Source organism: Penaeus chinensis, chromosome 3, assembly GCF_019202785.1.
Source record: "Penaeus chinensis breed Huanghai No. 1 chromosome 3, ASM1920278v2, whole genome shotgun sequence".
NCBI lineage: Eukaryota > Metazoa > Arthropoda > Malacostraca > Decapoda > Penaeidae > Penaeus > Penaeus chinensis.
Window position 1 is genome coordinate 43,846,660 of NC_061821.1, and position 16,106 is coordinate 43,862,765.

The window sequence follows — 16,106 nt, forward strand, 5'->3', positions numbered from 1 at the left end:
ACAAAGAAAAACTATCAGCATTCGCTGTTGGTGGTTCTCATCAGCAATTGCACCGTTATCTTTGCTTAAAGTCGTGCGTTTATAAAACTAAGCATACGTACGTAAAACAGGTTTATTGCAGATAAAGTTAAAAGACAAACAGACAGTAAAACATGAAATGATAAAACAAACACAAACACGAATAAAACACGATAAAATGAATGGTAGCACAAAAATGAACTTAAATATTAAAATACGAACTATGAAACAACAAAAACCATGAAACATAAAATACACTTAATAAAACAAACGATAAAACGATACAATGAAACAATAAAAATACAATGATACAATAAAACGAATGATAAAAGTGAAATAGAACGCTAGATAAAAGGAACATAAAATGAAACCGTACAAGCAAGATAAAACGAACATTAAAACAGTAAAAATGGAACTTGGGTAGAACATAAAAAAAAGCACGAAGGTAAGAAAGCACCGGTCACTCTTAGGTCACTTTTGGCCGAACAAATACCCCACAAATTATCTCTTACTACCTATATAAAAGCTACCCCACGACCACTTAACTGGGGCCGGATACTCAAAACAACCCGTAAGTTACAAGGTCGAGGACGTTGTAACCGCCTTACAACATTGTAACTTACGAACTCCTTACAACATTGTAAGTGACCCATACTCAAAAAAAAATTACAATGTTGTAAGCACATTGTAAGGCTAATGTCAACATCGTAAGTTAATTCCCTAGGCTGCCAAGAGAGGGCACATCGGTAGGTGATTGACCAATCAGCAGTCAGCCTCGTAGACGTAACAGCCAATGAGAAGCCACAAATCTCAGCTGTTTTATCACCGTGCTACACCAAAGGTAAACAACGCCATGGAAGGTCCAACTCAAAAGAAAAGAAGGCCAAATTTCTCAGACGAAGAGATGTTGGCTTTAATAGAAGCTGTGACAACGAAGAAGAATGTGGTTCTGGGTAAATCAGATAACAGAATAATCGCACAAGTGAAAAATAACGCCTAGGAGAGTGTGACTAAGGAAGTGAGTCTTGTCGCTCGCGTACCGAGGAATGTGAATGCAGGGCGTAGGAAGTTCACAGACCTAAGAGCAGCTTGGAAAAAAGGCAGCACAAGAGGAAAAACACATGGGAGGAACAGGTAAGATTTCAAAAGTAAATTTTGTTCTGTACATTCTTAAGGTACCGTCAACATGAGTTGTTGAAATTAGTCACAAGTGCTTGAAACTTATCCTTTATAGTTAGAGTAAGGGAAAAACAGTACATGTCATATAATAACTTTATATTCTTGTCACAGAATAGTTGAAGTAGGAGTGAGTACCACATTTTTTTTTTTTTTTTATTATCTATATCATGTCATGGATATTTTTTTAATATCCATGACATAGTTACTCAAGGTAATGTAAGGGTAATATCAAGTACAATATGATAGTACACTCACTGATGCATAACACAATATGGAGATAAAGCATATTGTCATAAAGAAAATAGAATGTAGAAATATCTTAGTAATTGCCTATGTATTTCCCTTATATGCAAAAATCTAGAAATTTGATTAAACAAACGCCAACAATATAGCATAAAGAATGGTAATATTAAATGTATAATCTTAATTGTTTGGTATTATTTAGTTTCTAAGTGTTTATTGGTTTTAAAAAATAACTTATTTCCTGAAACATCTACAATTATAAGAACAATTTTCACCATATGATCATCCTTCACAGATGTAGTCTAATGGATGGATTTTTTGAAGTAAATAAAATAAATATGACTCATCAAGTAAATAATAGCAATATTACATGTCGGATCTTATTCGTTTTGCATTATTATTATTAGTTTTTAATACATAGGAATAGTCATTTCTTAAATCAACTTCATAAATGTATTCTAATAGATATTTATTTTTTGACTTAATTAAAAATAGTAAACTTGACTCATCAAGTTGCGAATCATACATAAATAAATATCAGCTTAATAATTCAGATCACATCATAACACAATTATAATATTGGATTTAACATTGCTTACTCAGGCATAAAATGATTTGTATGCTGATATATGTCGGTTTAGGAGTATAATACATGTGTTGTCTTATCAGACTCAAGAAATGTATATTATAAAAATTAAAATATAGATTTGCATTTTTTAGATGTTGCAGAACCAACTCCTGGGCCATCTGGGATAGCATCTCAGGTCATAACAGACTCGAAAGTTGTTGTAACATTGGATGAGGGCACTCCAGAGGAGCAAGAAATGACAATATCCATTGTGTCAATGGACCACACTTACTCTTCAGAATTACCTCCCTTTTTACTAGAAGACAGTGACGCTCAGGATGGAGGTAGCAGGCATGGTCATAGCAGATCAGAAGAAAGGAGAATTTTGCCTGACATGCTTCAGATACAAGCAAATATAGAAATTCACTTGAAACAGCTTTTAAGTTCAGTAAAAGACATTGCATCAGCATTACACACAATTGCTGGTGTTATAAAAGATAAGGCATAAGTTCTTATTTTTATCAAATGATGAAATATTTTAGTTTTTCTCCCATTCAATTCTAGTCTTAATCTACCCATTTATAGTACACAGTTGACATTAATTTGTGATAGGCATTTGTACATTTAACAAAGTCATAATGTTAAGTTATTGCTTGAGAGACTAAGTCTAAAATAAGTCTTTATTTCAGAGTTCCTTTATTTCTTTAGTACAGACTAAGGCAAAAATCCATTATATATTATTTATTTTTTGTTCGCATTAATGTTTGCACTGAGGTTGTGAAAATTGTATTTTGGTTTTATGATATAGGTTAAGACCATTTTATCCAGTTTGGAAGAATCATATTTTTATAGGGAGGGAATTCAGGATCTTATTATTTTTTTAGGAAAAAAATGATTTTAATTTTTTTTCAAAATTCTGACAGGTGCACTGTTTGGTTTCTGTATAGGTTATATATTTTCCTTTTAGGTTAAGGAAGTAACACATTTTTGTTGTTTACACATGGCAATAATAAAGTTAAACTATAATAGTTCTGGTGCTGTCAATTAAGATTGATTTTATTTGTTGATACTAAGACAGAGCTGTATTTAAGTTTAATTTATTTTTCTGGTTTTGATGTTGTAGGCTGAGGAAGAAAGCAAATATATACTTATTGCTATTCTAATATTTATGGTTAACATAACGGTAGTAATTAAGCTTTGAGGGACAGCTTTACTCGTATTTTAAAAATGTTATATTTCTTTATTTGTATATTTATATGTCTGAAATTACTTGCTTCCATAGATTTTTGTTTATTTCACTTCTAAGGCAACCCAACTTTGGTTGTGGTCTGTCTTGTGGTCATAAAGCACCATGACAAAAATATGTAACTTACATTTTGTACTTTTGAGCAGTATTGCTTTGTATGTATGTGTAGATACTTTCATATTATTTTTGTGATGTATCATTATGGTATTTTTCTTACCAGTCTTATATTTTTATAATCACAGTCTGAAATAAAGTTTTACTTTTTAATGCTTGATTATAATTACCCTAGATCTTGAATAACAGTTATTTCTTCTTGCATATTCAAACTACTACTTATTCAATTTTAATGTGCATTGATAAGAGTTCCATCAATAAAAATAGTTCAAGTATACAATTATTCATACAAAAAAAAAAAAAAAAAAAAAAAATGGAGAAGTAAAATCACTACTTCCAGGATGTGGTAGTATGTATGTAACCTAGTTCTTCCTGAGTATAGGTCCAACACCTCACAGAGCCTCAAAATGTCATGTCTTGGAAATCCGTAGTACCGCAGTAACTGGTTATCATTAACATGCAAAGGGGTTCCTATAATGTCTTTCATGCTGTAAAGCTCGATCATGAAAATAAGCAGCCACCCACTCCACATTGGGTGTGTCGTCTGTCAACACTGTTAGCACTTGCAATATGTTTAAATCACAACAATTAAGTAAAGAAGGCATAGAAAACACTGAATATCTAGATTTTCCGGTGTATTAAATATATAAAACGGCAGTGTGTAGTCAAATAAAGGCTATATAAGTTGTGACGACTATGCAATCGAGATATAAACAATCACTATATCCGGTTTGAAACGCTTACAAGAGCTCCCGAGCAGTTGTAACTTACAAGGTACTTTACAATGTGTGACGTCATAACATGGCGGCTATTTTTGTTTCGAGTATGGCCCTCGGAGGAGTTACAACATTGTAACTGCTCCGATGTGAGATACAACATTGTAAACTGTTTTGAGTATCCCGCCCCTGGCCTTTGTTCCTTGCTTCTCGCGGCACCTTGTAGGCGGGAAAAGGAGCTAATTATGGTTCTTTAAAATCAATAAAAAAAATCTTAAGACTCAACATAGTTAAAATCCTGGTATATGTAATAAAATAATTAATAAAAGGACATAGGATCAAAATAACTATTTTAAAATATTAATTTACTTGATAACGAACCATAAGATACTTAAAATATTGAGAGTTTTTAATAATTTAAAATGGGCCTTCGTGATCTTTATCAATATATATAAAAATCTTAAAATGTAAAATTAATGGGTTTAGGCGCTTTGTCCTCTTCGGGCAGGAAAGTCAGATAAAACAACAAAAATATTATTTATTTGGTAAAATAAAAATTGGCAGCGGTAATCGTGTGTGTGTGTGGTGTGCGCGGGCATCCTCCTAACTCGCGAGATAAAGATGGTTTTGTTGGAGCCTGGGGGTGATGTTGCCGGTCGGAGGACATGCTATTCTGTAGCTGATGATTGTATGGGGAAGGCTTCGATGCTGCAAAGCCGCCTCGGCAACCCCCATGTAAATACACAGCGAAACTGACGTGGCGTTACATAACCCTCCACCAGTAAATGATGAAGTCCTTCAGGATATTCTATCTCAGCCATTAGCCTTTCAGGATGGCTATAATATTTTGATGAATGCATTTCATGATTATCCGACCGTACTGCCGTCAAAGTCCCATAGGAAACACTGACATGATCGAGCACTCCCTTTCCCTGCAGCCTGATGCTAAACCCATTTACATCCCATCCTATAAGATCCCACATTCGAAGCGAAAGGCTCTCGAAAATGAAGTGCAGGGAATGCCAGACATGAACCTAATTAGGCCAAGTAATTCACCCTGGGCCAGTCCCATGATCCTCGTCCCCCAAAAGGACGGATCATTCAGGCCTGTGGTGGATTACCGTCGCCTTAATGCAGTAACTATTCCAGAACCATTCCCTATTCCGAATCTCCGTCTGTTGTTGCATGATATTGGTTCCGGAAATCGAGTTTTCTCCACTCTTGACTTGGCTAAGGGTTTCTTACAAGTGCCTGTAGCCAAGGAAAGTCAGCCACTTACCGCATTTTCCACTCACATGGGACACTTTGAATTCCTGAGAACCCCTTTTGGGTTACGTAATTCTCCCCTCACCTTCAGTAGATTAATGTCAATCGTACTTAGTGGTATGATTAACGACCAGGTTATGGTTTACCTGGATGACATTTTAGTATGCTCCCCGTCGATCTCTGTACATGAAAAGAAATTACGTCGGGTATTCGAGTGTCTTGCCAATGCACGGCTCACCATAAACCCTAGTAAGTGCCAATTCTTCTGATCGAAGCTCGATTTTTTGGACCATACCTTATTATCCGATGGTATATTGCCTAATCAAAGCAAAATACAAGCCGTGATTGACTTCCCCCGACCGCAAGACCCAAAAGACCTCAAATCCTTTCTCGGTCTTTCCGGCTTTTATAGGCCGTTTATCAAAGGTTATGGCTCTATTGCGGAACCCCTCACGACACTCCTGAAGAAGGACGTACCGTTCAATTGGAACACAGAGACAGAGGATTCCTTCCTGCGACTGAAGGCATTACTAGCTAACGCCCCTGTTCTAGCCTTCCCTAATTTCGAGTTGCCCTTTGTACTCACGACAGACACATCTAACGTTGGGTTAGGTGCCACGCTTCACCAGAAAGTAGATGGTAAGCTCCGCCCCATTGCCTTTGCAAGCAGGTCACTGAAACCTGCAGTGCGGTCGTATCATACTACTGATCGCGAACTATTAGCAATTACCTGGGCACTCCGTCATTTTCGGGAGTTGGTACTCGGATATATGATTGATGTGCACACCGACCACTCCGCTCTCACGACCGTCCTTCACGGCAAAGACCCACATGGTAGACGAGCACGTGCCATAGAAATCTTAGCAGAGTACGACGTAACGATCGTTTACTTACCTGTCCGGCAAAGCTGCTCTCTCCCGCGCACCCTTGCCAATTACCGCGGATATAGTGGCCAATAAGTCTACCCCCGTTCCTCGTAGCTTCGCAAAGTATCGTGCCAGTGTTAGCTAACGCAGCTAACCAGCCTCTTAACTCTCCCTCCGAGGATGAAATTTAACGTGCGAAGCTCGAAAACCCCATTTATAAAGACATAATAGAGAAGTTGGAGAGAGGCGAACCCTTAGGTCCGGTCGGCCGCCTCCCCGTCCAGCAATTCTTTTTAGGCGACAGCGGCCTCCTCTTTAGATCGACCCCACGAAAGCTTAAAGGCCAGTGGTTCATAGCCTGTGGTGTCTGAGTACCAGCTGCCCGAGGGGGAGGATCTCGTTTCCTCTCTGTGAAGCTGCAGGAGGAAGGTACGGGCGGCCGTACTACACTTCTCCTTTAGGATTTTTCGGTTTGGTTGTATGATCATGGGCTTTGGGGGCATAACTGACTGACTGTTAGCAAGCTCATTCCCTCAGATGCCAATGTGGCTGGGGAACTAGGTAATGATTATTCTTCTACCCTGAGCAAGAATTCTTAGTGCTATGGTAAGTATTGTGGTCAGGAGGTAGATGTTGTCTTTGGGTGAGCTGTGCTGAAGACAGTCAATAGCTGCCCTGGAGTCTGTATGTATGACCACGTGTCCTTCCCTCAGGGACGTGTGGGCTAGGGCTCCCATGATCGCAACTGCCACTGCCTGTAGCGAGGAGGCGTTGTCTGTTCCCCTCATGGATTGCATGGCATCCCTTGCTGCAAATCCGGTGCCTGCAGTGTGGCTCAAGGGATCGACCGATCCATCCGTGAAGTATGTTCTACTATCCGGAGGAGTGATGGCTGCAATGACCCTCTGGGCTTCTGCCTTTAGACTAGGCGTGGGGTATTGGCTCTTTTTCATTGACAGGCTCATAAAAGAGAACTCTATCAATGTTTGTGCCCACAGTGGGGCTTCGATAAAGACAGGGTGGGGGGAGTCCATGCAGTTAGCAAGAAGCTGTTCTTTGAGCTGATGGCATATCAACACCCTGGCTGTGTGAGACAGCCAGGAGTTGTTTGCAAAGAGCTCGTTGTCTTTTTCTAGGCATCTGACTATTTTTTGTCTTAGGCTTGTGTTCCTGGGAACCTGAATGACCTTTGACAAGAATTGTGCTACTATTAGATCAATTCGTGAGTCCAGGGGGAGAAGGTTTGCCTCCATCAGGAGGTTGATGACCTTCGTCTACCACGGGGCACCAGAATGACCCTGGCAGCTTCATTTTGGACTGTCTCCAATATGTCTTTGTACTTTTTCTTTGTGGCAATTAGAGCGACTGAGGCATATTCCACAACGGGCTGGACGGCATGTACATAGAATGATGTGTCTCCCAGTCATGACTTTCAAGGCAGAGAGTCTTGTTTTGGTTCGGTCAACCAGGCACTGGGCCTCCTTCTGGGAGGAGAGGGTCCGGGCAATCCTTACCCCAAGGTATTGGAAGTCCTAGACCCAGTCCAAGTCCACTCCCTGGATTTTCAGACTTGTGCCTTGAACTTTATGTCTCAGAGCCATGGCTTTGGATTTGGCTGCAGAGATCTTTAGTCCTGTCCTTCAACACTCCTCAGATACAAGGTCCAGACAACGCTGGGCTTTATTCAGGCAGTATGGTCCAGTAGAGGTGATAGCGAGATCGTCTGCATACGAGATGATTTTGCACCCCACTGAGAGGTTATGTTGAGGATGCAGGACATTAAAGTGTTAAATAGGGCTGGACTGAGAACCCCACCCTGTGGCGTTCCATTTTCTAGTGGCATCCCATCTCATTATCCTTCCATAGCGTAAGCGTCCCTCATCCTAATCCTTACCCTCATCTCCGGATTTCCGACAGGTGACATCTGCCGCCTGCACCCTGCCATGACCGCGGCTCTTTTGTCGAAAGGAGTGGCAACGCGCGAGCGGGGGAGGAGATGTCATGGCTAGTGTTGATAATCCAAACGTGGTGAGATCGCCAGAGCACATCTCCCTAGAAGTGCTGCCGCCGACAGGGAGAAATCTCTGATCGACGCGGGCAGCGATCTCACCCGTATTTCAACCTTGCAGTCTCGTGGTTAGCCTAGGGCACCACCGTTGTCAAGGGCAATAAGTCCGTGCGTGCGCTCCGTAGCCCGGGTATGGCGGACTCGCCGACACGCGAGCTCGCTCACGCCAAGCGAGTGCCGCCATGCCAGGGTTGCGCATACCACAGATGGCGCGGGCCTCCCTTTCCGACCTTTGTCCTCCTTTCCGCCTCCTGTCAGCTATGCCCCCAACTTTTACCCCGCATGTTGGGTGAAGCCCCGACTCTTTTCTCTCTCACTAAATCATCTTTTTTTTAGTTCAATAAAGAGTGTCAAGTCAAACGTGTTTGTGTGCTACTCCCATGTATCCTACAGTGATTTGGAATGGAACGAGAAAGGTTGTATCTGAGCCTTATTCTTGCCAATGTTAGGAGAAGCTGGGCATGCTCAGTTTTAATGTGCAGTAATATTTATATAAGCTCCTATACTGCGACCTCAGACACCCCATTCTTCTCATGAGGGCTTGTAAGGGATTTTTGTTTCACCTTTGTTTTTTTGTTTGTTTGTTTTATATAGTAAACAGCCCCCCCCCCCCCCTATCCTGGCCCTTATGCATTTTATCCCACTTCACGGGGCATCGCAACTTTGACGGTGTGACGAAAGGGCTCCTCCCACGGACACCTTACAGTGCTAGAAGGTTTGCAGCATTGGGTTGTCTGTAGGAGATGAGCATTTTTGTTCTTTAAAACAGTACAGGTGCTTGCCCAGCCTTCGTGTTTTGTATATAAAACCGGTTCTCACTGTAGTGAGTAATTTTTGTGTATATTTATGTGTATTACTCTACATTTGCAATTACAGTGACAGATATCTGAGCGCTGTCCATGTGTTTTCTAAATGTTTGATAGCTTACTCTCAGTTTTTGTGGGCTAATTGGGGACACTGTTTTACTGCACTTATACTTTATAATTCTTTGTACCATCGTGCGTTGTAGCAAGTAAGTTCATTCTGTTCCATGGAACTCGGAACTTTTGTTCAGGTCAGGTGACCTGTTGTAACCTCGATATGTTTTCTCGTGTCCCTCTTAGCCGATTTGTTTGACATGATTTTTATTGGCTGTCCGTTAATTATATTTGTCTTCTCTTTTAGTTTTGACTTTTTACTACCTTTGCTTGTGAGCTACTTTTACTTTGTCCCTTTTTGCCGTTGGCATCTTTTATCACGCTTTAGTTCTTTGCTTTTCGATTGATCGGTTTGTTTAAGAATTCCTTTTTTCCGTTCCTAGCCAGCAGTCGTTTTACGTTCGTTCTTTGCCGTCTCGTTTCCCCCTTAACTGATGATTTTTACAGGCGAATCGCTTTTTTCTTTTCTTTCTTTTTTACTTTACTGAGCAGTTTCTAATCTTGACTACACCATGTGTACGTCATCACCGATGTTGCTGGGCTATGGAATAAGTTAGGACCACTTGCCTCGGTTGAGGCTTCCTGCACACACACACACACACACACACACACACACACACACACACACACACACACACACACACACACATACACACACACACATGTACCCTGAGCGGAGAAAATACGAACAAGTCCTTGTGGCCAGCCTATCATTTCAAATAGGACGAATAAAATAACTAAAATAAACTGAAATAATAACACTGCTCAAGGCACAAAAATGTTAAAAGAATACATACTAAAATTAAGTTATTTTAATAACGTAAATTCTTTTTCTTATTTCGTATTTTAACTTACAAAAAATACTACAAATGTTAATTCATCATCATTCATCATTATGGAGCTAACGCCGGCAGGGGCGCATAGCCGCATCCACCCTCCGCTTCCACCTACGAGGATCCCTCATGGCGAGCCGCCAGGCAGGGGCCCGGCCCATCTCTAGTTCCTCACGACAGGTTTGATCGATTTGCCCAAGCCACGACCTTCTCGGTCGTCCCACAGGCCTCCTCCACCCAGGGTTGTCTCGGACAGAGACAACCTGATGGGCAGGATCATCCTGTGGGAGTCGAGCCAAGTGGCCATATAGCCTGAGTTGGCGATCACGGATTGTGCAAGTAACAGGTCCTGTACCGGTCTCACGGTGCAGCCGTTGGTTGGACACATGGTCCCGCCAACTGTACCCCATGATCCGGCGCAAGGATCTGTTACAAAAGGCATCAAGACGAGACTCCAGAGCACAAGATAGTGTCCAAGTTTCACTACCATAGAGTAAAACTGGCAGTATCAGGGCCTTGAAAACACGTAACTTGGTCCTTCTGCACAGGTACCGACATCTCCAAATACTCTTGTCGAGAGATTTCATGACCCCTGCTGCCAGGCCAATCCGTCTACTGACTTCTTGGTCTGACAGCCCAGAGTCGTGAAATGCACTACCGAGGTATATAAAGCTCTTTGTGACTTCGATGTTTTCCCCGCAAGCACGTATCGACTGTACAGGGTCTCCTAGCAGGCCCCCAAAATCCTGGATCTTGGTCTTGGTCCAGGAGACCTCTAGCCCCAGGGGCTTCGCTTCATTGCTAAATGCATCAAGAGCCGCTACAAGGGTTTCCAGAGATTCAGAGAGTACGGCAACATCATCGGCAAAGTCAAGGTCTGTAACCTTGATATTGCCCAGAGTTGCTCCACAGTGACTTTGGACAGTAGCTCTACCCAGTATCCAATCCATGCAAGTGTTGAAAAGTGTTGGTGCAAGAACACAGCCTTGCCTCACCCCTGAACTAACAGGGAAGAAGCTCGACAGGCCCCCACCACACTTTACAGCACTTTCAGTGCCTGTATACAGGTTTGCTATTAGTCCAATAATCCTTATTGGAATTCCTCTTAGTCTCAGGATCTCCCAGAGAGATTCGCGATGCACCGTGTCAAACGCCTTCTTGAGATCGATGTAGGCTGCGAGCAGCCCACGTCCGAACTCACGACGGCGTTCTATAATGATTCGAAGCGCCAGGATGCGGTCTATTGTGGACTTACCAGGAGTGAAACCAGATTGCTCCGGTCTTTGGTGCCTCAACAGGTGGTCCCTGATACGTCTCAGTAAGATGTGTGCGAGTACCTTGCCTGGTACACTGAGTAGTGTAATGCCTCGGTGATTGCTGCAGTCCCACCGATCCCCTTTCCCCTTCCAGAGAGGGATGACCACACCCCTCAGCAGGTCAGGGGGAAAGGTACCAGTCTGCCAGATGGCAGACAGGACTGCATGCAAGCCCCTTGCCATAGGTTCTCCACCAGCCTTTAACAATTCGGCTGGGATGCCACAGACACCTGCTGCTTTACCACTCTTCAGCTTGGAGATCGCCCCCCTGATTTCGGTCAGGGAGGGTGGATCCTCGCTGATGGGTGGATCTGGCAGAGGAGTCTCAACATTACCCGCATCCATGTTAACTGTTGGTGGATCAACCTTATACAACTGCTCAAAATACTCAGCCCAACGCACACGCACCCCATCAGGATCTGAGATTATCTGGCCACTTGCTGAGCGGACTGCAGCCGTCTGTGAGGGGGGCTTGGAGTTCAGCTTTCTCAGAGCTTGGTAGGCAGGACGAAGGTCATTTACAAGGAAATGGCTTTCGACCTCCTCTGCAAGACTACTGATAAACTGTTCCTTATCCCTTCTCAACAGTGACCTAGTCCTGCGCACCAGAGAGCGGTGCAAAGTGCGATCCCCTGACAGTCGAGCCGCACGACAAGCATCTGTGGCTTCCAGCGTCTCCTGCGAGATGGAATTCTGTCTTGTTCTTGGGCGTTCACCAATGGATTCCTGAGCTGCATCAAGCGTTTCACGCTTGAAGGTATCCCACATAAGAACAGGGTCTGTCTGGCCCTCGAGTGCTGTGAGACGACCAGAGATAGCCTCGGCAAACCCCCGGGTACACTCGTCCTCCCTCAATCTGTCCAAATTAAACACCCGAGGGTGTTCATTTGGGCGGCGGGGGGTTCTAAAGTGGACCCGGAGAGTAGCCACCACTATTCTATGGTCAGTTCCACAGAACTCAGCGCTTCGATATACCCTGCAGTTCTGGAGGATCCTCCATCGAGTGCTAACGAGGATGTGGTCGATCTCCTTGGCCACTCTTCCTGTATCGCTGTACCAAGTCCAGCGATGCGGGACAGAACGCTGATACCAGGAGCCAGAAATCCTCAATTTCTGGGACCTAGCAAAGTCACGGAAAAGGAGGCTATTCTCACTGCCAGCATCAGCTCCTGAGCCATGAGGACCGACAGACATCTCGTAGCCAGCTCGATCACTGCCGGATACCGCATTGAAGTCGCCCAGCACAATACGAATATCTCGCCGAGGACATCTGTCTGCCACAGATGCAAGTTTGGCGTAAAACATCTCTTTCACCTCAAGTTTATATACATCCGTAGGAGCGTATACAGCAACAAGAGACATGAAGCCAAATGTTAATTACTAAACTTAAAAGCGGACTGTAGGTTAAAAGCAAAGAGGGAAAGCCGAATCCTGAAGGGCTTCGGTCAAAACACGTCTAAAAGTACTTAAAAACACTGAAAAAATGATAAAATAAATAAAAAAGACAACGTCCAGCAAATGGCCTAGGCAAGTAACGGGAAGCCTGCTCAATACAACCTTTGTTCTGGTGACGTCTCAGGCTGACATAAACACAGGTTCAGAGAGAGATCTCTAGTGTTCTAGCCGTCCTGGTGACGTCACTACCTTCATTTCATCTTTTTCATAAATAAATATAATAAAGATGTGAAAATGACATAGCACATAGAAAATTAAACGAGAATGATAAAAAGAAGAAAAAGTAAACGGGCTAAGACAAATGATTAAAATCATTGAAAAATAAAGCTTCTTAAAAAGTACTGACATCGCCAAAAAGCTAAAAAGACGATATCAATAACGTAAAACATGAGTAAAACATTTACACGGTAAAATCATAAAATCAAAATACAAATGCATATACTAAAAAGACCCCGTCACGCTCATCCATAAATCGAAAAAAAACAAAATAAGAATACGTAAATAAAAATCTTAATCTAAAAAAGAGCAATTAAAATGACGATCAAAATCATTAACACTAAATAAAATATTACGGAGCAAAAAAAAAAGACCCTCCACAATATATATATATATATATATATATATATATATATATGTGTGTGTGTGTGTGTGTGTGTGTGTGTGTGTGTGTGTGTGTGTGTGTGTGTGTGTGTGTGTGTGTGTGTGTGTACATTATTCCGGTTGTAGTTGTTTGACGAGATTTAGTCTTAGTCTAGGAGAATGATGTAACGTTTGATGCAATAGGCTTAACCTCCATGCATTATGATATTTCATATACTTTCCAGGTTCTTTGAGTATATTTAGTTTATTAAAATTATGTATTAGAATTATGTATATAGTTTCATTTAGTGTATTCAGATAATAGAATTGTATATAGATTTACATAATTTAGTTTTTTATTTTTATTTTTTATATTACTTTCGTGGAAATGTATAAAACGTAAGTAATGTCTTATTTTGATTTATCAAAAACCCAACCCATTAACAACACTTTACATTTCCTAACCAAAATTTACCCGAAACCCTCACACAAAACATCATGAATAATCATCCATAATTAAACACAACGCCATCAATATTCTCGCGCGTTGTAAATATGATTTGATATATATATATATATATATATATATATATATATATATATACATCCCTTGCCCGTTGTTCTCGTGGGGGGGCTTAGGAGGCGGAGACTGGGACCCAATGCTGGGGAACTCCCCAACCTTGGGACTCAGCCATCGACTCGACTAATTTTGCATAGTCTTTTTTCCCCTCCTACTTTTTCGTTTCTGTCTCTTCACCAACCCCTTCTACTATCCACTTCCTAAGGTGTAAGAGTCGTGCTGAAAGGATGAAAGGCTGACTTTGTGCCAGTCCTGAACGGCCTGAAGGTGCCATGGGCACGGTACTCACCTGCTTTAGTTGTCTAGCCCTTACCCCTCAAGGGGACCCTGAGGGGTGGACCGTTTCTCTCCCCAACATACTTCAGGCTTACCATGGCCAACAATGAAGATGTTATACCATTATTAGGGGCAATGAGGCTTGCCCCTTCATCAAATAGCCCGATTCCCTGACCCCAGGCTCTCCTTTGACCACGGCTCCAAACACAACAACTACTACCCCCTCTTCAATGCCTACTAGTACAGTATCCACCCTAATTAACACTCAACCCCCAGGAAACATTTCTACTCTCCCAACATGCTCAACTTCAACACCTCCAGCCCCACAACCTTCTTCATCAACTACCCTATCCTCCCTTATTACTACCTTACAGCATTATTGTCCACCTCTCCATAACACTACCTCCCTCAACACTACTCCCTCCTCCACACGCCCCCGTCCTTATACTACCCCCATCTCTACAAAAAATTTAAATACTCTATTTAGCTCAGCCAAATGGGATTGATTTTTCGTGATCCCTCCCACAGCTCCTTACTCTGACAACACCCTTCTCTTCCAGCAATGTCTCCGAAAACAAGTAGGTAAAGTCTCTTTCCGTAGTCGACCCGACCATTCCCGTCTCGTCACAGTAACATCTGAAAACCAAGCTATAGCATTATCAAATCTAACTGATCTATATGGTAACTCGCCTGTCTCACGGACTATGATGCGGTATCAGTACAATACTATTGCATTCCTCCCTGAGGTCACCGTAAGAACCCCACTAACATTGCCAAAATTACTTTCCGTAGACATGACCTTCCCTTTAATGTATACATCGGTGGAGAATCCCTCCTTGTCCGACCATATCAACCTCCTCCTCGTCAGTGCCAAAATTGTTGGCGTGTAGGACATCCTGCCAAACATTGCCGTTCCACAGCCAGATGGCTGCTATGTGCCCAACCTGGCCATATTCTATCAAACTGCTCTGCACAATCACGCACATGTGTCAACTGTGGCGCCCCCCATAATGTATCTTATAGGGGCTGCCCCACCTACAAATTTAAGTCTGAGGTAGCAACTCTCAGATTCAGACTTGGACTCACTCTACGTGAAGCCAGACAAGACGCACGTGGACGAGGTTTTTCTCTTACTCCCTACTCCAATAATGTCGCTCACTCTGCCACCCTCCCCTAAACCTATCCCTCCTCCATCTAACTTCCCCTCTTCTACCTCCCACCTTTCTCAGTCAAATTTTTTTGCCTCCTAAATCCAGACTCCAATCTCTACTACAGCCCCACACTTTCCCCTCTCCGTCCCCGCATTACCCGCAACAGACAGACTAAACGTCCCACCCCCTCTTCCCCTACCACACAATCACCACCTTCCTTTGTCCCTACTCTTCAGACACCAGTCTTCTCTCCCCCCCCCCCCCCCTCACAAGAAAACCTTTGTCTCACAAAACTCCCCAACCAACTCCATTACAGAAACTTTTAAAGATATTCAAAACTATCTACTCGAGTCCCTAACTGACACTAAAACCCCTCATCCACCTTCAAATCCCACAACTCCTGCTCCCTCCACACTCAAAGTGACTGCCGATATCCATCCTCCTCCTACTCATATCCCCCTACACCCTGTCCTTCTCCCCCTCCCAACACAGCCCATCCGCCCTACTCCAGCTCCACCTACATTAACCCTCCCGCCATCCCCTCTATCCCTTCCACTCCCTCCTGGATACAGACGTGAATCTCTTATATCACAACTATCCCCTTCCCCAGACCCTCCACCTCCTAATACCCCTCCTGATAAAACACCACCTTCCCCCTCTCATTCCCTATCCCACCCTCCAGCCCCTTCCCCTTCAAATTCTCCAACACGTACTG

The 16,106-nt window shown here is 42.8% G+C and overlaps 1 protein-coding gene across 1 annotated transcript; it reads left to right on the forward strand.

The window, feature by feature from the left end:
* The first annotated feature begins 565 nt into the window (after positions 1–565).
* On the forward strand, positions 566–3,521 carry LOC125041796. Its single transcript, XM_047637102.1, has 2 exons — positions 566–1,152; positions 2,161–3,521. The coding sequence occupies exons 1-2, from the start codon at positions 1,140–1,142 to the stop codon at positions 2,514–2,516; spliced, it is 369 nt and encodes a 122-aa protein (XP_047493058.1). The 5' UTR covers positions 566–1,139; the 3' UTR covers positions 2,517–3,521.
* Positions 3,522–16,106: the final 12,585 nt, after the last annotated feature.